The sequence below is a fragment of the Diabrotica virgifera genome, chromosome 4 (genome assembly GCF_917563875.1).
Source record: "Diabrotica virgifera virgifera chromosome 4, PGI_DIABVI_V3a".
NCBI classification, from domain to species: domain Eukaryota; kingdom Metazoa; phylum Arthropoda; class Insecta; order Coleoptera; family Chrysomelidae; genus Diabrotica; species Diabrotica virgifera.
In genome coordinates, this window is record NC_065446.1 from 210,209,787 (window position 1) to 210,233,035 (window position 23,249).

At 32.2% G+C, this 23,249-nt stretch overlaps 1 protein-coding gene across 1 annotated transcript in view; it reads right to left on the reverse strand.

Moving 5' to 3' along the window:
- Nucleotides 1-23,249, reverse strand: part of LOC126883800 (fibronectin-binding protein PlpA-like) — a 108,032-nt gene that overhangs the window by 12,076 nt on the left and 72,707 nt on the right. The window contains exon 2 of the mRNA XM_050649470.1: nucleotides 1,243-3,180. Within this exon, the coding sequence (XP_050505427.1) occupies nucleotides 1,243-2,294 (1,052 nt within the window). The 5' untranslated portion in view covers nucleotides 2,295-3,180. The remainder of the gene's footprint in view (nucleotides 1-1,242; nucleotides 3,181-23,249) is intronic.

Sequence of the window (23,249 nt, forward strand, 5' to 3'; positions counted from 1 at the left end):
ATCCTCGTTTTCATATGCCTCCTCTTCAAATGCCACTGTTTCGATCATATCTTTTTCGCTTTCATTTTTTTGCTTTATTTCTTCTTCTCCTGAGCTCGTCTCTTCTTTTGAGGAATCCCAGGTTTCCTTTGTTTCTGATACTCTCAAATTTTCTTCTTCTGGGCTCAACTCTTCTTTTGAGGAGCCACAGGTTTCATTTTCTTTTGTCTTTTTCTGACTTTTTCTCCCTTTTCTTCTTTGTCCTTGCTTCGTTGCCAAATTCATTTCCACTGTTTGTTCTTTACCTGATTCGTCCGTATTTTGTTTCTCCTGTTCCTTGTCCTGTTCTTCTTCTTTTTCTTCTGTTAGATTCATCGTATTATTTTTAAAATCTATCACTACATGTTTTTCTGCCAATTCGTCAACTCCTACTATCATGTCATGTGACATGTTTGGCATTATTACACATTGTAGTGCATACATCTTCTTACCCAGTCGTACCATTACTCGTATGCCTTCATTTATAGTTGCCAATGTCCGTTTGTTTGCGCCCACTAAATTTACCCTAGGTATTTTGTAAATTAAATTTGTTAAGTTAACTTCTTCTATTAGTTTTCTGTTGACCAATGTTATTTCAGATCCAGTGTCTATCATAATTTTAATTGGTTTCTCGTTGATAAATCCATCCACAAATTTTAAATTAAATCCATTTTTCTTTTCGTTGTTTCTTGCCAATTTAATAAACTCCTTGGGGTTACAAAAGATTCCTGTTTGATTTTTGGTTTTTAGTGAGCGCCGTCGTGAAAAAACGCCGGTTGCTCATCGTTGTTTATATTTTCGTCATAATGTCTCTCTCCGTCATATCCATCTGTCTGGGTATTATTTACTTCTCTTCTATTTTCTCTTGGTCTGTCGGATCTGTTTCGGTTTTCTTGATATCCCTGTTCATTTTGTCTACCATTATTTCTGTTTTCTTGATTTGAGCGTGTGGTGTTTCTATTCTGGTATTCTCGATTTCTATCCTCATTCCATTGCCTATTTCTTTGTTCATAATTTCCTCTTCCGTTGTCTCTATTTTCGTTTTCCCTTCTGAGATTAAAATCTCGTCTTGTATAGTCCCTCCTATTTTGATTTCTATCTCTGTAATCCTGTGTTTCTCGGGGCCTGTAATCTTCTCGCGACCTTCTTGATTTTGTTTCTCTTACACGTAATTCTCTTATTTGTAGGAATTGGCATAAACTATCTATGTCTTTGTAGTTTTGCAATGTGATATGGTCTTCCAGCGTTTCTTCGAAATGTCTTGCAATCAGTTCGACTAATTGTTCCGATGAGTAATTATATTGTAAATGTTTTGCGTTATAGTAAATTTGTAATGCATATGTCCTTTCTGATATACCAATCCTATCATTGTATTTCCCATTTTGCAATTCCTTGTTAATTTCCAATTGTTGGACTTTTCCCCAGAAATAATTCAAAAATTTTTGTTCAAATTGTTGCCAACTGTCAAATTCTTCTTCTTTGCAATCGAACCATAGGCTTGCTTCATTTTTGAGATGGTTTCTGATAGTTTCTTTTGCTGTTTCGAAATTTCCGATGTGCTGTATTTTCTTTTTCAGGCTATTTATGAACGGCACTGGGTGTAATCTTCTTACATCCCCGCCAAACCTTATCTTCACGTCATCTGTGCTATGTATAACCATTTCTCTTCTTTCTCCGACATTTTGTTGCGTCCGGTTTTCGGTGACTTGTTTTTCTATTTCTGTGATTCTTTTTTCCACTTCTTCTCTGTCTACTTGAATAGCATTTTCCAACTTATTTTCCAAATTTTCTAGTTCCTTTTTCTGGCCATTCGTTAACTCCTTTATTTTATCTTGAATTTTCATTTCATACTTTTCTATGCGTTCCTCCATTTTCTTGTTGTTCTCTTCTATGGCTTGTTTTGTTTCCTTCTGATTTTCTTGCATTATTCTTTTTGTTTCATCCATTTTTTGATCCAATTTTTGTTGTGTTTCATCCATTTTTCGTTGTGTTTCCTCCATTTTTTGATCCACTTTATCCATTTTCTTTGATGTTTCTTCCTGATTTTTCTCCATTGTTTGTTTTGTTTCTCTTTGATTGTCATCCAGTTTTTGTTGTGTTTCATCCATTTTCTGTTCCATTCTTTGTGACTGGAGTTGCATCATTTGTAATAATTTATCTATTCCTGATAATTCTTGCTGTTCTGATGCCATGATTGTCGTGTCTAAAATATCTTCTTGGTCTGAATGTTCTTTTTGTTTTTTGTTATCCTTGCTTTGGCTTCTTGTCACAGACATTTGTTTTCAAGAAATATTATCCCCGCCAAATATGAAATTTTACTAGTATGTTACCAATACGACTTTTTTTTTTACCCAAATATTATAAATTGTCAATAAATATATCAAATGTAAATATCGTAAAAATAAAATATTAAATCAGTTATGTAAAATTTGTACCTAAAGAGATCTAAAATTTTATGTTATCAAATGTAAGTATCTCACTTTTTACCACAGGCATATAAATTTTCAAATACCGGCTTTACTCTTTCTATCCTTCAAATTTGCCACTAGAAATACTTTACAATGCCCCACGTTGGGCGCCAGTTGATGTGATCTTGATTATTGATATGAGATAATATTCTTATATGTCACTTAATTTAATCAATGTATTAATACTAATCTAATTAATTAACCAGATCACATATCAATATGTTTTCAATCTCAGGGCGAATTATAAATTAATTACTTACTTGCGTGGCTTCTAAATATTTCTTAATGGTTCCTAATCGGGATAGAAAAGAAAAGAGTAAAAAAAATACACATATGGGTTACAATTATAATCAAAATATTTTTTATTTTATTTAAAAGGCAATCAATGCTTAATATTTGCTATTTCTTATTATTCTTAAACATAACATTTACAAATGGGAATCTTATTTCCTTTTGGTTTTCAATTGAAAGTTTTTATTAACATTTAACTATTAGGAGTTATTAGGAACAACTCTATTTAAGTTTGATGAAGCTTTTCTGATATTATTGATTATGTTATTCAATTTTTTATGTGGAATTTAATACGAAAAACCCATACATTCATGTCCAAACAAATGAGACTGACCTTTTCCTGGTGAACTGAAAATGTCCTCACACAAGACCCGTTTCCTGCTATCCTTGGCTGCGATCAAACCTCGTCCTGGCTTCCAGTAATGTTCTCCTTTGAAAAACTAGCTCGTATAGCTCTCGTTCCTGCGTCTGTCGTGATGCTGTGTTCTACCTTTCTCGAAACTGCTATCAGCTACCGGGACACTCTTGGCTCAAGGAGGTTCTTTTACTCTCGACCTGGCCTACTTCTCGTTCCACGATAGATACTCCACACTCACGGAACTACATCGGCTTTCTCACTCTCCGTACACTACCGTCTACTACTCGACTTCACTTCTCGACAGCTCAAAACATTCTGATCTCACTTTGTCATCCATTCCCCTACTTTCTAAATATCCCTTCCAGATTCACAAATCAATCTTCCACCACCAACTCTCATTCGTAATATTCCTCAAAACCAATTTTTAATCTTTCTAAATATGCTTAATGGATTTCAAAAGAAAATATTTAATTCCCATTCTAAAATACTTTCTAACTATTTACAAATTTTAATGACCTATTCTCTCTTTCAAATGAGTCTTATTTAGCATAGGCTAATGATCGAAACCTTCCGCGAAAAACGATAATGAACTATCATCTATTTCACTGAGTTTTATTTAGCATAGGCTAATGATCGACCTTCCGAGAAGAACGATAATGGTACGCGTCATTCACTTTGTTTATCTAAGCACATTGTTCCGAGTTTCGTACGCTTATTCTAATCACTTCTTAAAATTAAATATAACAATTTGTTGTATACAGGTTGTTCTAAATTTATATGCCCGAGGTTGAGAAAATTAAAAATATTTTATATTAAAGTGAATTTTGTTTATAATTATCAAATTTTAATTTTTATATCAAATAGAAATATAACAATATATATATTTTTCTTTTTTTTCACCCCTGTGACTTATTAAAATAAATATTATAAAAGTTTTTAGGGACTTTCGGCTCTCGATAATAACGTAGTCTTTCATACTCCGTTTAAATTTTTAAAAATACTTACTAGTTTTCTCAGGATTCGAAAACAAAAAAATGAATACATTTAAACAGTATTTGAAATGTGGACCTATAGAAAAATAATTATGAGGGTTTCCTGGGTAGATAGAGTTACGAACAATGAAGTACTGAGGAGAATATGTAAAGAGAAGGAAGTTGAACTTACAATTAAATAAAGAAAACTACAGTATCTCGGACATGTGATGCGGGGCGAGAAGTATGGCATCCTACGACTCATAATGCAAGGAAAGATAGATGGCAGAAGAAGCATCGGAAGAAGACGAATTTCATGGCTGAATAACCTGAGAGAATGGTTTGGATGCAGCTCAAAACAACTATTTGGAGTTACTGCCTAAAAAATCAAAAATTAAAATAGCTATGATGATTGCCAACCTCCGTAGCGGAGATGGCATCTGAAGAAGAAGAAGAAGAAGAAACAGCATTGGAGCCGAAATTTTACGCCTACCCCTTTAAGTAATTATAGCTGATTAGTAAAATGATTTGAATTATGAATTCAATAATTTTTAAATTTTGTTCATTTTATTTCAGTTTCATTTTAAGTTTTAAAAACGGAAATCGGTCAGAATTTGCAATAAAGGGGCGGTATCAATGTTTGGTAGAAAGGTTTAAGAAATTCGAGTGCATAGTTGCTTTAAAGATAAGTACTTGCCGATATTTTAACGCCCCAATAATAATTGTAAATTAGTCATTTTAGAACTTACAGTAGACACTTACATCTTAGTACAGTTAAAATAATTAGACGATAAATATTAAGCAAGAGAAATTAAACTATTTTCTACTTTTAAAGACAAAAGAGCAAGTTCATTGGGGGAACCGAATACAAAATTATTTTGCAAATCATATGTGATAGGTACGTTATTTAGTTTAATAATCATCTCATATGTGTTGGTAAAAAAATATATTAATTCGTCTGGACTAAATTACAGTTCTATTAATATTCGATAAGATATTGACAAACTGAATTTGTTATATTCGGTTTAAATTTTCTGAGCGATTTCCTAGCCTACTATACAAAAGTTGCAAATCTCATGTTAATGCAGTTTTCGACATGACAAGAAAAATTTGAACTTGAGACCAACAAAACTTAGACGATACGTTCAGTTATTAAGAGGTTAAGAGAAGAAAAACACCATGAATGCCTAAATTCTCCAGTCAAATACTTATACAATGTTGAGCCATACATTATATATTCCCTATTTAAAATTATAGATTTGTGATTCTGGAAGGGTAACGATTTGACAAATGACAGATAGTTTAAAGATGTCCCATTTGGAATAAAAATCTACCTCATTTAACATTTTTCTCATAAACCGGATTATCTGAATTACGTAAATGATAATGTTTAATAATAATGACAATATTTTTTTGCAAAAGAATTGTGAAAAACACCAATTTATCATCCAAATAAATTGAACCTCACTTTGGATTTTTAACATCGTGCTGCAAAGTTTGCAATTGGCCGTAAAACCAAGCGATCATAAATTTAAAATTGAAGTGACCCAAATTTTTGGTAAAAATATGTTCGATTTATTAGTAACGTAATGCACTTATCTGGCAAATAACAAATAATGGATATTGCCATATTTGCAGAACAGGTAAACATAAAAGAGAATAAACAAACCAATATCTTAAGTTTTAAAATAAGTCGGTAAGAAATAGAATCAAATCAGACAAATAAAATATAACATAGTAATTACGACATAAAAGCAAATAAGTTGTAGTTTTACTCTGAAGAATTTAGTTTGGAAGTTGACTAGAATCGCACCGAAATTTCAATCATGATGTTGAAAGCTATGTACCTACTTCAAATTTTTATCCTCACTTATAGTACATTCTTTCACGGTTTTTGCCGTAAATTTTAAAGAACCGCATGGATTGACATGAAATTTGGCATACGCATAGCTAACATGTCACAGAAAAAAGTGATATGGTGCCTATGTGTGCTTTTTGCCCTGGGGGTGAGTTTCACCCCATCTCGGGGGTGAAAAAATATATGTCCAAAATAAGTCCTGAAATGGATAAACTGACTAATTTTACGCAATTTTTGGTCTATAGAGTTTTTTCACCAAATCAATACTTTTCGAGTTATTTACAAGTGATTATTTTTCAACAATATAACCACGTTTTTAGACGGCTTTTTGCAAATAACTCAAAACGTAACAGTCCAGAAAGCCACTGCGCATCCGCTAGGAAAAATATTCTAATTCGGATTTTTTGCACAATCTTACTCAAAAAGGACCCCTTTTAACAAATTTGCATGTTGCCAGGACCAAAAGTTGGTTAAAAATTTTTTATACGTTTTTTTTGTTTTTTCCTACAGTTATTTTTTTTGCATGCAACAAATTTTTTTTAGGTTTTTTGGATAATTCCAAACAGAAAAGGTCTTTAGTGACTTTTCTCTAAAGTTGATAGCTTTTGACATATTATAAGCGATTTGAAAAATTGCCAAATCGGCCATGTTTAACCCTCAAAAACTATGTGAAAAACTGAAAATTTGAATGTTGACAAGGTAAGTAGATATTCTTTAAACATCGATTGATGAAATGCCGAAGAGTTTTTTGCAATACAATATTCAAAACTCCTTTGTTTTTTAATTGCTAATCAGGCGTGCTCGACACTATTTTCCACCATTGCATGTGTATACAGTATGGTGCAAATGAAAGAAATAAATTAGTTATTTCGTAAACCGGCAACTACAAAGAAAAAAGCGGAAACAGGTCGATTTTTATTTTTAAATTATGATATTGTGGCATATATGGTATACTAGTGACGTCATCCATCTGGGCGTGATGACGTAATCGATGATTTTTTTAAATGAGAATAAGGGTCATGTGACAGCTCATTTAAAAGGTGTTTCAATTCTCTATTCAGTAATATAAACATTTATATAATTACTTATACAGGGTGTCCAAAAAATTTTTATTAAATTAAATTATTTGACAAATTGAAAAAAAATTAAATTATTGTATACCCTGTATCAATAATTATGTAAATGTTTATTTTACTGAATAGAGAATTGAAGAACCTTTCAAATGAGCTAGCAGACGACCCCTATCCTCTTTTAAAAAAATCATCGATTACGTCATCACGCCCAGATGGATGACGTCACTAGTATACCATATATGGCACAATATCATAACTTAAAAATAAAAATCGACCTGTTTCGGGATTTTTCCTTAAAGTCGCCGGTTTACGAAATAACTAATTTATTTCTTTCATTTGCACCATAACTGTATACACATGCAACGGTGGAAAATAGTCTCGCGCACGCTTGAATAGCAATTAAAAAACAAAGGAGTTTTGAATATTGTATTGCATAAATCTCTTCGGCATTTCATCAATCGATGTTTAAAGAATATCTACTTACCTTAGCGACATTCAAATTTTCAGTTTTTCACATAGTTTTTGAGGGTTAAAAATGGCCGATTTTTCAATTTTTAATCGCTTATATGTCAAAAACCATCAACTTTAGAGAAAAGTCATTAAAGACCTTTTCTGTTTGGAATGATCCAAAAAACCTAAAAAATAATTTTAGGAAAAAATAAAAAAAAACGTTTAAAAAATTTTTGACCAACTTTTGGTCCTGGCAACATGCAAATTTGTTAAAAGGGGTCCTTTTTGAGTAAGATTGTGCAAAAAATCCGAATTAGAATATTTTTCCTAGCGGATGCGCAGTGGCTTTCTGGACTAAAGGCGTTTTGTCGAAAAAAATATTCTTAGCAAAAATATAGCCTATCGAAAATTGAAAAAAATGGTGTATATATTAGGTCTCTATACGTAGCAAAAACAGAGTTCTAGCTAATTAAAAATAGGTCCATATTCGAAAAATTCCAAATATAATAATTCAATGTGAAATATCTCAAACATATTACACGTGGAGAGAGATACAAGTTGCTCCAACTCATTATGCAGAGAAAATCCAAGGAAAAAGAAGCATAGGGAGACGTAAAATATGATTTCTTCTCAACTTGTTGCTTTAAACATTTAGTGCTTCCTATAATATAAAAGCCATGTACTCTTATATATTTTTTCATTACTTACTTTCTCGTGATTTGCTGTATTTTGGAGCTAAAACCGTTTATAATATAGATTATAGTTATAGTTGTTAAATTTTATCTTTGCTCATGCGTCACGATTCATTTTCAAACAAATTAAATCAAAACTTAAAGTGAAACGTACGCCGATGTGAATATAATATAGAATATAGTTTGCAAAATGTATGTACACATCGACGTTCGTTTCACTTTATTTTTTGACTTAATTTGTTTGAAAATGAATCGTGACGCATGGGAAAAGTTAGGGTGGAGGAACAATAACAACAAATGAAGCTTTTAGAAAACGCCACATTACTAGCCAAATGATCCAAATGCCCTTTTCATAACTGAAATTTATTAGACAAAGACAAACCTTTGCCTATTGTCTTTGAAATTTAAATGTATACAAATAGTCGAGAAAATAAACTGAAAAAATAGCAAAACCTCGCAATTTTTTCGTCCATCATCAATTTGTACAAAAATTTGTGATTAGGCTTATTTTACCCTCTAGTTCATTTTCTATATTGAGCCCTTGTACGCTTTTGGTTTTTTAATGGTGAAAACTACCCCTAATTGTAAAAAAAATATAAAATAAGATTTTAAACTTTAATATTGTCAACATTTCATTCTTGTTAGTTACATAATGATTGTTTTATGCTTCAATATATAATATCATAATATTTCAACCCTTACAACCACCCTTGTTGGAGCTATATATAAAAAATTGACTTATCCTAAAAGAATAATTTCGGCTTGCATCGATTTACAAAAATTTGAGGTTAGGATCATCTCACCCTGTACTTCATATTCTATATCATGTTCAAGGGCGTTGATTATTTTTAGGGGTGTAAACTACCCCTTATTTTCAAAAATTATATACAAACATTGAAAACTTTAATATGGGTAAAATTTGGTTTTTATTGGTTAAATGATTGTTTTATGCTAAAGGATATAATATCATATTTCAACCCTTAAAAACCACCCTTAATAACATTGCAATTTTTATAAGTAGATAATTTAATAGACCTATACAGAAAAAAAAATAATTAAAGAATTACAAAAACATTTATTTACACAAAAATACTAATTTACACATATGTACAAAATACAAATACAAATAGTTTTTTAGTCAACTTCCAGTACTTATACGAACTAGTTCTGTGATACAGTGAAAAAAATGCTCTATAAACGGACTATTCGAATTTTTCGAAAAAAAAAATCGTTTTATAAACAGAGATCCTTTATTTTTGGCAGTAAAAAGTTTTTTCAAAAACGATTTTGTAGGATTTTTGAAGTGCTATAATAAAGTTATATATTAGTTATATATATAAAGGGGTGTATGAGTGTGTTATAGAGGTAGCACCTTTTATTGGAACGACCACATCAAACGTCATAGACGGGAGATGGTTTTTGATAACTGGTCCTCATAAGGCACTGAACTCTCACTTATGGCTCCACGTGCCACATCCCGGGCAACTGCATTGGTCTGCAGGCTAAACTAAGTGAGGGTAGCCAGACATGGTGATAGGTTGGACAGTGGCAGCTGGCTGTTACAAAACTGACCATGCGGCGAGAATGATAGCCACAGAAACGGCACATATACAGCGGTGCAGAAGGCAAAGGGAAACCACTGCACTATTTTCCCAAGAGAATTTCTTCCCATAACGATGACAATTTCGGCAAGTGAAGATGGAATGTGTAGCGACCCGACTCACGCTCGGCGCCATCTCGGTTCCGGGTCGGATGGTGTGAAATTTGCTACCGGCTGCCAAGGTGTGAGGGATCAGGCACCTGGCAGAAATTGTGCGACTGAATCCAAATTTTCATTTAATTTAAGAAAATGTCAGCGAATTGGTACATGGAACGTCCAGGGACTGATCCAAAATCCTGGAAAGTTACACATAATTGAAAAAGAAATGGCAGACCACAATCTTTCGGTACTGGGACTCTCAGAAGCTCACTGGAGAGGAAAAGGGCATTTTAAAACAACTGCTGGCAACGTCGTCTATTTTTCAGGCCCAGATAACAAAAGTACAAATGGAGTCGCAATAATTGTACCCTCTAAACTTAACGACTGCGTAATTGCATATAATACTATTGATGACAGGATAATATCCCTTAAAATGAGAATATCCACCAATACCCTACACCTTGTCCAGGTATACGCTCCCACAACAGCTGCACAAGAAGAAGACATCAACAGGTTCTATGGTTGTTTAGAAGAAACTGTTCGCGCTACTCCGAATCGTGAACTCGTCATAATTTTAGGAGATTTTAACGCCAAAGTGGGGTCATCTAATGAAAATATTGAAGGAGTGCTGGGCAAAAATGGACTAGGACAGAGAAATGAGAATGGTGACCGTCTAGTGGAGTTCTGTGTAGAACAACATCTTACAATTACAAACACATTATATCAACATCATCCACGGAGATTATACACATGGCGCAGCCCAGATGGACGAACAAGGAATCAAATAGACTACATCCTAATAAGATCAAGATGGAAATCGTCGTCCATCAACTGTAAAACATATTCTGGCGCAGACTGTGGAAGCGATCATCAACTCTTGGTATTGAACGTTCGACTTCGTTTTAAAGTCCCCAAAAGAAGACCCCAGAGAAAAGTCATGTTTCTAAGTCCATCAAAAATCAATGACTTCCGACAAAACCTAGAAGATGCTCTTTCTTTAGACCAAGTAGATAATGACCCTGAGAGCACTTGGATCTATCTCAAAGATAAGGTAATCGAGGCTGCAAAAGACTGTGAGGCAGCGGTTTCCACTGGCCGTAAGCCATGGATATCCGATAATACGTGGACTGTGATTCAACGCAGAAAAGCACATAAAACTAGATACGGAACAAACGATGAATACAGAGCGTTATCGAGAGAAATCAGAAAACAGTGCCGCAAAGATAAAGCTGATTACATCTCTCAAATATGCAGAGAGATAGAGGAACATGGCTGTCGAAATGAACCGAGTGACTTATTCCAGAAGATCAAACTCCTTACCAGAGAGTTTAAACCTCAAACGTGGTCTGTAATAGATAAGGAAGGTAATTTAAAGACCGATACTGATGAAATATTGGAAACATGGCGAAACTACTGTGGCGAGCTATATAAAAATAACGAGGTATCAGCAGAAAATCAGTGGCCTTCTGACTACCCTAGAGAACCTACTGTCTTACTCGCTGAAGTCAAAGATGCAATTAAATCACTAAAGGGAAATAAATCCCCAGGCATTGATTCAATACCATGTGAAATACTACAGTTACTAGGTGACAAAGGATTACATATCATCCATTCTATCTGTGTCGCTGTTTGGAATTCAGGAAAATGGCCATCTGATTGGTGTACCTCAATTTATATCCCACTACACAAAAAAGGAACTACTACCAGATGTGAAAACTACCGCACACTGTCACTAATAACACATGCTAGTAAAATCTTGTTGCATATCATCAAAAACAGATTAAAAACCTATCTACATTACCAAATACCTCAGGAACAAGCGGGGTTTGTAAAGGGTAAAGGTACAAGGGAACAAATGCTGAACCTGAGACAACTCATTGAAAAGTCTAGAGAATTTCAAGTACCTATGATTATATGCTTCGTTGACTACCAAAAGGCATTTGATTGTGTAAGCTGGATAAATCTGTGGTCAATTTTAATAGAAATGGGCGCACCAATGCACCTGGTGACACTTATTAAAAATCTATACCAGTCTAATATAGCGACAGTACGACTAGATCAGAAGTTCTCAAACCAATTCAAGACCGAGAGAGGTGTTAGACAAGGATGCGTGTTGTCACCTGACTTATTTAACATTTATGGTGAACATGTCATGAGGATGGTTTTAGAAGGATGGGCCGGTGGAGTAACAGTAGCTGGTAAGAAAATCTCCAATTTAAGATTTGCTGATGACACTACACTTATAGCAGCAAATGAGCAAGAAATGTTTGATCTTCTGCGAAGAGTTGAGTACGAAAGCAATAGAGTTGGTCTGAAAATCAATAAAGCTAAGACAAAAATAATGGTGGTCGACAGATTTGACACTATTCAACTGACTAACATATTATAGGAATACCAGATAGTAAACACCTTTGTCTATCTCGGGTCTAGTATAACTAACGATGGTAACTGTGAAGCAGAAGTTCGCCTAACTAAAGTTTGGAAAGACAGATCTATCTCTCAAAATATCAAGATGAGACTGGTGAATGCCCTTGTATTCTCAATATTTCTATACGGAGCAGAGACTTGGACTCTTCGCGCATGCGAGCGCCAAAAAATTGATGCCTTTGAGATGTGGTGCTGGAGAAGAATGCTGCGCATACCTTGGACAGCTCATAGGACAAAGGTTTCCATTCTAAACCAACTCAATATTAAAAAAAGGCTGTCCACAATATGTCTGCAACGAATTCTGCAATTCTTTGGTCACGTAGTTCGCAGAGGTGACGACAGTTTGGAGGGATTAATTGTTTCTGGAAACGTTCCGGGGAGAAGATCAAGAGGACGATCACCAACTAGATGGTCTGACCAAATAAAGCATTCAGCTGGAAACTCATTCTGCGCAGCTCTTAGAGCAGCTGAAGATAGAGACCAATGGAGAAACATTGTTAGGAATATTGGAAGAAATCACGATCCTCAGTAATGGGGAAACGACAGGAGAGAGATAATAAAGTTAGTTTTTAATTGGGGTGGGTTTAAAGTGCTCGATAAGGGGGTATTTGCTCGTAAATAGAGGTTTTATCTCACTAAGTATTTTTAATGTAATGAAAATCTATGCACAAGGAAATTTTAGTTATGAAAAAATCTACAATTTTAATTTTTTTCGTATCTCTAGTACTTTTGGAGATATTTTGAAGAAAATTGAGGTAAAAAAAATCAATTTTTCTTTAAACTCCGAGTTTTCTAAAATTAGACCTTTTCAATGGGTCAAACTTATTGGGTGTATTGATAATACAAATTTAAAAGGAACTACAGAAAGGTGAAAACCAATTTTTAATTAGGAGGGTAGTTGAGGGTTGTTTTCACTGAGTTTTTCATAAAGAAAAGCAAGTACCGACCTTTTTTTGATCATAAGTCACTTAATTTTTATTCTAGAAACTTTTTCTTGTTATTTTTTGAAAGGACTAATTGTATCCTTGAAAAAAGATTATCTAAGTTTTCCTCGAAAAATGCAAAGTTTTCCCGTTATTTGACTTTGAATATTTCAAATTATACATTTGACGAAAAAAGCTGACTTTTAACAAGCCGTACCTCGGTTTGTATTGGTAGGAAAAATATTATAGAAAAATAATTTGCTTTGTGTTACTAAAAGACATAATTTCGAGAGCTACAGTCTTTTTGATTAAATGCATATTTTCGAGTTATTCTCAAAAAACTCTCTAAAAAAGTTGATTTTTTCGTCGAAAAATTGTTACTACGTTCAACCGCGAATAACTCGAAAAATATTAGTTTTACGAAAAAAATATAAAACACATTTTTTTCTTAGAATTACGTTTTACATCTATTTACATGGTTAAAATTTAATAAAAAATTCCCACCCACGAGAGGGGGAGGCAACCACCACCAAAGTTTTAGCGTACAGCGGCATGATATAGAAAATAATCCTTGGACTATTCCCTACTTTCTGTGAAAATTTCAAGTAAATCCATGCTGGACGAAAAAATTGCGAGCCAACATGCTTCATTTCCTCGACTAAAAATAAACAAAAAACAACTAATTTCATTTTCCACTACATAGACAAATATTATTGATCTGGTAATTTCCAATCTACAAATATTTAATTTCTTAAAAAGGTTTTTGTATATTTTGGACCATACGCAACATCTACACAGTTTGCCAAATTACCAAATGCATTTGTTTAAAGTGTATTGGCTTTTTCATTGATTAAACACTGAAAACGAAACAATAGATTTGTCTAAAGGTTAGTCATACGAAGCAAAACTGACGTAAATGTGTCATATTTTCTGAGGTAGTTGGTATGTTATTATGTAAAGTGCTGACACAATGTGATAACTGTGGAAATGTATGGAACACTTGTGTAGCTTTGAACGTTATCCCATTTGCTCTAGATAACTTATTCTAAAGTTTTGTTAAGTATATATTATACTAAGTGACAGAAATCCGAACGTCCTTTATAAATTATTCTAGTTCAATAAAATTTGGTATATTGGCTTATCTTGGCTTAACATTTCAGACATACCTATCAGTTTAGGTCTTCGTTTGTTATTCATTTTCAACGAAAACATTTCGTTTATAAATTCGCAAAAGTTTGTGTGTTATTGCGTTGCCGCTCCTGCAATATTCAGATCAGATTTATCGATGGATTCTTATGTAGTCTTTTCTTCTGAATCCAAATCTGAAAACGGCATTCCGATATTTCTAACCGTCTTCAAGATAATCGACCTCAAAATCTAAAATGTGACGTCACAATCGTTTTATTTTCTGCCGACACGCTACACGTCTAGCTGAAATCGTTGCTATTAAGTAGGCTAGTTTTTAATCTCGATTTGTTAAGCAAAGCATAGGTTATTTACATTTGAGTTTGACACTTCGTGAATGTCAAACTAAATTTTAAATTAATTATTAATAAAACATCAATGACATTTGATAGTGAATTTAATTATTATATAAAATAAATAAGATGTTCAAAAATACAATTTGAGTATATTTTAAAAGCAATAATTTATTAACAGCTTTAAAAAGGTTTATACGAGTATACGGCCTCCCCTTTATGATAAATGGACTGTTCCATTTGCTATGAAATTAAAATATAGTCGGTTCGCTAAACTCGACACAACTGACTAGTGATTTTAGTAGGTCATTTTTTTTTGTTTTTTGCAAATTTTGCCAGAATTGGCAAAATTGCTAATTATTTAGTAATTATTAACTAATTAGTAGTCATTTTTTTGCCCAATTGTCAAAATTATTGACTAAAATCACTAGCCAGTTGTGTCTGAGTTTAGCGAACCGACAGTATATGAAATAATATTGTTTCGTATAAAAAATTATGGTCTGATATGTGGAATTACATCCTTCTAATGGAAAAAAATATTTTAAGATTTTTCTCAAATTATGGATACCAACAACATTTTCATTTATAACTCTTTTATTTTTAATTTGACGAAGAAAAGTTATTCTTTATAAAGAGCTCTTCATGTTCTAAGATTTATGTATTATAATTTTATACGAGGTATATAAAAAATATGAATTTCGATCAAGAATAAACTACCTTTATAGTTCATAACATTTAAATTAGAATGATATAATTGCACATTAAAACATAATTATTAATTCTAAACTACTTTTCATACTAGCAATTTTCCATATTATGAATTAAAATACGTAAATAAAGAAAGTTTTCGTTATGATAATGCTCGAATTTTCAGCTTGTTTTTTCTGAATTTGCTAACCACTATTAATTTTACCTTTTAATTGTAGTACCGATTACAATTTATTGGTATGCGGTGCTTGATTTTTTAAAGTCATTTACAATACCTAGAGTACGAAGGATATGAAAAAGAGATTGTGTCACTGGACCAATTACATCCAACAACTATTTAATGATAAAAGAGATGAACGATCATTATAAATCACGTACGATACCGTACCACCAATATTAAGAGAAGAAGTTATCTATGCCATTAAAAACACAAAAGAGGGTAAAGCTACATGAATAGATAATGTGCCCATTCGAATTATTAAAACTTATTGATGAAAATTTATTGGTGTAATGGTTGAACTCTTTAATCTAATATATCGGACTGCCACAATCCCCAGACAATGGCTGCAATGGACCTTTGTAGCAATTTTCAAAAAGTCAAGTGCAACAACTTGCTCAGATCACAGAACAATATCGTTAATGAGTCACACACTTAAAACATTTCTGAAAATAATACTCAGCAGAATTGTTAAAACTCTTGAATATGAAATTAGTGACACACAATTTGACTTTAGAAATGGTATGAGCACAAGACATGCTTTGTTTGGCTTGAATGTTCTGGCCTAGAGATGCATGAACGTGAATCAGGGATAATTATGTACTTATGTTTTGTAGACTTTGAAAAGGCGTTTGATAAATTTCAACATAAAAAGCTTGTACAGTCGGAAAAATGAAAGAATACCCATGAACGAACATATAAAACACGCTGTATTTTCCTGTCACCGTGTCACAAAGAAAATTGCCCAGCGCAAGTATATGTAATAATAATTATTACATGTACTTGCGCTGGCCAATTTTTTGTATGACACGGTGACAGGAAAATACAGCGTGTTTTATATGTTCGTTCATGGGTATTCTTTCATTTTTCCTACTGTAGATATATTTAAAAGCAAAAATATTGACAGTCGTGATATGAAAATTATATCTAATATTATACTGGAATCAAACTTGTTGACAACCAGGACACCCTAGATATCAAAATACCAAGAGCAGTCAGTCAGGGTTGCGTGCTGTCTCCACTACTCTTCAATGTCTACAGTGGAGCGTTATTTCAAGAAGCGCTCTGATTAAATCGAAGGCATATCTATCAATTTAGAAGTTTTGAACAACTTACGTTTTGCAGAAAATACAGTAATAATAACGGATAAAAACAATGACTTGCAGAACTTAATGCAACGCCTTAATGAACGCTGTCATGAGTACGGACTGAAGATGAATTAAAAAAAAATAAATGCAGGATCATGACTAAATCAGCACACGCAAACATCCAATTGACTGTTGAAGATACTGTAATTGAGAATGTGGATAACTACAAATACTTAGGAATATGGATAAAGTCAAATATAGATCAAACCAAAGACATTAAGACACGTATTGAAATTGCACGTTCATCATTCATTAAACTTAAAATGTATAATATACGTCTGAACTGCCGATATGAATAATTCAAATTAAATTAAATTATTAGAATAATTTTTTTACTAAGCAGCAATATTTTTGTTTAATTTATTAATATTTTGTATGTTGATAACTACGTCCGAAATGGAAGTCGAAACGTCAATACAATCATTTTTTCAAATTAAATTGTGGCTTATTTCCCAATAAGAATAGTTAATTACATAAATGGCACAAATAAATAGCTTCAGATCAATATCAAATTAAATAACTTTTAAACTGATTGCTGAATATCTCTGAAATTTTAAACAATTTTTTGAAGTTATACTTCTTTAGGCGCGATTTCATTGAGGGTGAAATTTTATTGATCTGCGCGCATGCGCACACCAACAGTATGGTATTAGTCGTTATACGGGCTCTGATTGGGTGTTGAAATGATCTGTCAATAATTGTTCAATATGGAAGTTATCGGTAAACAAAAATATTGTAGGTATATATTAGTTTTTATTGTTGTGAGGACAGCAATAAAATCAAATTTATAATTATAGTGACTTTTTAAATAGTTTTGAAAAGCCGCAGGTACGCAATTCTAAATGTTTCAGTTGTATTCCAATAAAAAATTATCTTCATACCTATCTATTAATTTGGAAAATGTAAAAAAATAATGTAGTTACCTATTAGTAGGCAATGCTTTAATTTACATAATCTGATTACGAACAAACTTTCTACAAAGCTTCATCTAATATATCGTTTTCTTACTCTATATTTTTTTGTATTTTAATTCGACAAAAATCAAACTAATAATTTGATTCATATAAATAAACAAAATGTCAAAAAGTTTATGGTGTAAACGTTTAGGTTGTGTATATTCCCACATGACGTATACGCGAATGTGGTGTAGTGGGAAATCGCTTCAACTCTCGTACGGCGCGGTAGACGTGAAGTGGGTTCAAGCCCCAAGCAAGTTGTTATTTTTTTATTTTTTTTAGATTTTATGATTGTAAGTATATTAATATATAATTTTTTTTAAGAAAATACGTATTTAATTAAAATTTTTGGCAACAATTATTGTTCAGAAATCATTTGTGGCATTTTTCAATGTGTTTGTGTGTGTTTTATTCTTTTATTTTTTTAATTTTTGGTATTGTTTTAATAAAAATTTTTGGAAAGTAGTAGAGAAACTGTTTAAAGTATATTGATTTCGTTAAAATCATATAATAGAAGTATAACTTCTTACGTGCGTACAAAGTACACACACATTCTTTTTTATACTGTATGATACAATTTTTCACGCAGCACCAAAGCTGTACGTTTATTTTTACCATAGTTATTGACATTTGTTGAAAATTAAGAATTCCTGGGTTTTTTACAGTTTCCTAAGCAACAAATTATAAAATCAACATATCTACGTCAAAATTCGTTCAAAATGTTTTACTTTTTACAGGAAGACGAAAGCCTACCTAGTGCATATTTGGTCTTAAATTGTTAATAATTTAAAAATTCCACCGAACCCACTGCCTCACTATCGAAAACATGGATATTTTGAGTATCGAGGGCCATAAAACTCAAAAAACTTGTCAGGTACCTGTGGGGGCAAAGTTGCTAACCGGGTTCGTTTTACCAAGTTATCTGGACTATAATAATTAAACCAGGACGGATCTGTGAAAAAACGTCTATTTTTTTATGTGCGAGGTGGCATTCGGATGTTTGGAGATACAGTTAGGTGACAACTTCAACAATAATAATTGGGTTATTCTCCTTCTCAAATATGCCCGAAACATTAATACAAAAATTAAAATATTTAAAAATTTCCAAAAACATCGATCTTTTTCTACTTTCTTTGCTCATAACCTTAAAACGATTCATTTTGGAACAAAGTCGTAGGAAAAAGAAATAAAGATAATTGAATTTTGTATGTAAACGACTGGTTAAAAATGCCTTAAATTATTACACTTTCTGCAAAATAGCAATTGTTTGTTTCACGATTAGTTTGATTGATTGCTAGAGGTGTTTACAGATCAAAGTTTTGTTCGCTACTACCTACTACAATTACAAAAATCGCTCGACCAGAAATCCCGTGTGGTGGGGAAAGCAAAAATGTCTTTAGCTTCGTTCGCGGTAACGATCCTGGACAAGTCCAGGACTAGTTACGAATTCTCTTAGTACTCGGGTTGTACGCAAGAGCGGTTCAGAATCAGTTCAGGATTGATTTACACCGCGAACGAATTTAGAACTAGTCCTTACCACTATCATAACCTAGTTTTTATGTCTCTATCTTATTTTGATGAATTTGTTATTTTAATTCAGATTTACGTGAACATTTTACTAGATCAGATCAACCAGATATATGTTTATAGTATGAATAGGCATAGTTTAATGAAATATTTTATTGTTATAAGTTTTAGTGGCTTTAATAAGCTACGAGACCATAATATTAAAACCTTCTCCAAATATTTTTTCTAAGAAAAAATTTTGTTCTATTATACTGGTTACTGGTACCTATTGTATAATTGTTATTAATTACATGGAGTATTTTTAATATTTCTAATACCTACATATTTTAATATTAACGTCCATATTAGGTATTGTTTATTAATATTATATTAGGGTATCCTCGTCTAATAAAGATTTCATAGATATACCCGATATACCTAGATGTTATTTTATTCATTTTTTAAGTAGTACATTTTACATTACATGGTTATTTTTGTATCACAAATAAAATAAATAATGAACTTTAAAGAGACACACAGTATTTAGTACGCTTCAGATCCCAAGGATCGGTTGGACTTGTTTCGAACTCGCAGTTCGGTTACCGCGAACGACAAATCTGACAAAATCCCGGACTAGCAGTTCAGAACTCGATTACCGCGAACGCTCTTTTTTAAAGTGCGCATGCGAAGTAATCCTGGACTAGTACGGGATCGTTACCGCGAACGATACTTTTATCTATTCTACAAAATTTCACTTTGGAAAAAAACGTAATTAACAAATCGTCATCACTGTCCTTCTAAGAAGCAGCAACATAGCTTGCCTCGCACAAACTTTCCAAATAACTAACTTTATAAACAGAATCAGGAATACAATTGACAAATATTACCCAGAACTATGGGTAAGAATGAATGTATTTTAATCTATTAAGATATTTCTGGAAAATAATTTACCCAAGCTTTAGGAATGTTCTGATATGCATCTAAATGTAAAATAAAATCGAAACAAAAATTAACTAAACCATAAGGAGACCGAACAGCAATAAATATCAAATAAGGGGGCAAAATAAGCCTGTTTTTATTCAATGTTTTTCAACCACTTTGGTTGCACTTAGAACTTTCGTAATTCGCTTAGAAAATTCTAACAACTTACTTAAATCGTTCACCAAATATCATTAAAGTCGACCTGATAGATTTTGCAGGATAATTTTGCAATTTAATTTTTTTTAAAAAAGTTCAAATTTTTTAAAAACTTTCTGAAGAAAAAGTAGACCATTTAGAAGTTTGCTCATTTTTTTACATATAAAGAGGCTCTACCTATCTAATACACTTTACATAATTAAAATCGGATTATTTACCTGGCATCAGTAATGTTTTAAATTTATAAACAATTTTTTTGGCTTATAAACAAATACAGTGAGGACGTTTAAGTTGGCATAAATTCATTTTCTCGAGAATATGCGTCAAGGGAGGTAAATCCCGAAACAGGTCGATTTTTATTATTAAATTCTAATTTTGTGGTATTCTTGTTCTCATGATCATTTTTCAGTGCGTCATTAATTATGACGTCATATACTGTATTGGCTGTGTCGAGACTTATTTCATGTAATTATTGACGAATCTGACAGATGCCACAATCGTACTTAGCCATAGGTGAAAAGCTTGTGGAATTAGTAATTTAGTAGATTTGATTTTTACACAATATGTTAACATGTAGGTATTTTTATAAAGGGGAATAGAATTAAAAAGTAAACAATATTGTTAATTAAATTTATAAATATGGAAACAAAATAAAAATGTGTACCATTTTTATTCGGTTGCGACGCGAAGGCAAACCAATCTTACTTTTTAATTAGAATACGGAGTGCAGTCCAGTTCCTTTAACCGCGATTTTCTGCTCTTATTGGAGCTTCATCAGAAGAAACGTAGGCACTGTTCTCCATAATCCAACTAAATTGCATCGAGAGGTTTTCCCACACATCGCAACCAAATGGATGATAATAGGTGGCTAGCGCCATCTGGCAATTGAAAGACGAAGCAAGTTTTCAATCCTAATAGTACATTAATAATATTGAAAAATATTAAAAATCACTAAAAGATTTTTAAATTGAAAACTTATTGAAAACCAATAAGTTTTCAATTTAAAAATCTTTTAGTGATTTTTAATATTTTTCAATATTATTAATTTACTATTAGGATTTAGGATTGAAAACTTGCTTCGTCCAAATATGGAAACATTAAAAAATGACACAAAACTATCCATAAACTGTGTTTTTATCTTCTTCTCTAGGTGCTGTCTCCGCTTCAAAAGTTAGCAATCATCAGAGAGATCTTTATTTCTGAAACAGCGGCTCTAAATAATTCATTGTTATTACATCCAAACCAGTTCCTAAGGTTCTTCAGCCATGAGTTAACGTCTCCTTACTATGGATCTTTTTCTTGCATAATGACCTGGAGTATTAGATATACATCTCTCATCACATGTCCCATATATCTCAGTTTTCTTCTTATTTGTTAGTTCTCGTTCCTTATGCGTAAGTCTCATTACCTCCACGTTGGCTATTCTATCTACTCATGAGATATTTAGCACTCTTCGGTACATCTCGAATGTCTCTAGTCTCCTCACGTCTATGACTAACTTTTAACGAACTAAATTCTAAACCAAAACACAAAATAATGTACAAAGACGTTGTGAAACACAAGTGAAGTCGAATTCGAAATTTCAAAATGACAGGTACACAAAATACTGACCTGAATAATAACCGTCACTTGACTCTTTGACACTTCTAAAAAATGGCCAAAATGAACGAAGTTTTCGTCAAATGTTCGTAATACATGTATTTGATTGGCTAGAAAAACGCGCATTCTAAATATCAACGAATCAAACGTAGGTTAGGAATAGACATCTTATGTATATAACCATTGTAATGCTGCATTATTTTTGTGTTTAATCAAGCAGCTACCGCTTTTTCCGTCTCATCTAACTTGATGCATTAGAGAGAAATCGAAAAACTGTGACGCACTGAAAAATGATCATGAGAACAAGAATATATATATCATACTAGTGACGTCATCCATATAAGCGTGATGACGTAATCGATGATTTTTTTAAACCAGAATATAATGTGCCGTGTGATAGTTTAATCCAAAGGCTATTCAATTTTGTATTCATTAATATAAACACTAACATAATTATTTATACAGGGTTTGAATTAAAAAAAAATTTGAATTAAATTAATTCCAATATTTAGATTGCGTCATCACACCCAGATTTATGCCAAAAATTATAATTTAAAAATAAAAATCAATCTGTTTCGGGATTTATCTCCAGAGTCGCCCATTGTCAAGAAAATGAATTTATTTCAACTCAAACGTCCTCACTGTATTTGTTTATAAGCCAAAACATTGTTTATAACTTTAAAACAGTGGTGACGCCGCTTAAATAATCCAATTTTAATTATGTAAAGTGTATTAGATAGGTAGAGAACCTCTTTAAATGTAAAAAAATGAGCAAACTTCTAAATGGCCTACTTTTTCTTCAAAAAGTTTTTAAAAAATTTGAACTTTTTTAAAAAAATTTAGATTGCAAAATTATTCTGCAGAATCTATCAGGTCGACTTTAATGATATTTGGTGAACGATTTAAGTAAGTTGTTAGAATTTTCTAAGCGAATTACGAAAGTTCTAAGCGCAACCAAAGTGGTTGAAAAACATTGAATAAACATAGTCTTTTTTGCCCCCTTATTTTATTATTATTGCTATTTTGCAGAAAGGGTAATAATTTATGACATTTTTAACCAGTCGTATATTATACAAGATTCAATTATATTTATTTTCTTTCCGTACGACTTTGTTCCAAAATGAATCGTTTTAAAGTTATTAGCAATGAAGATAGGAAAAAATCGATATTTTTCGAAATTTTTAAATATTTAAATTTTTTTATTAATGTTACGGGCATATTTGAGAAGGAGCATTAATCAATTATAATTATTGAAGTTGTCACCTAATTTTA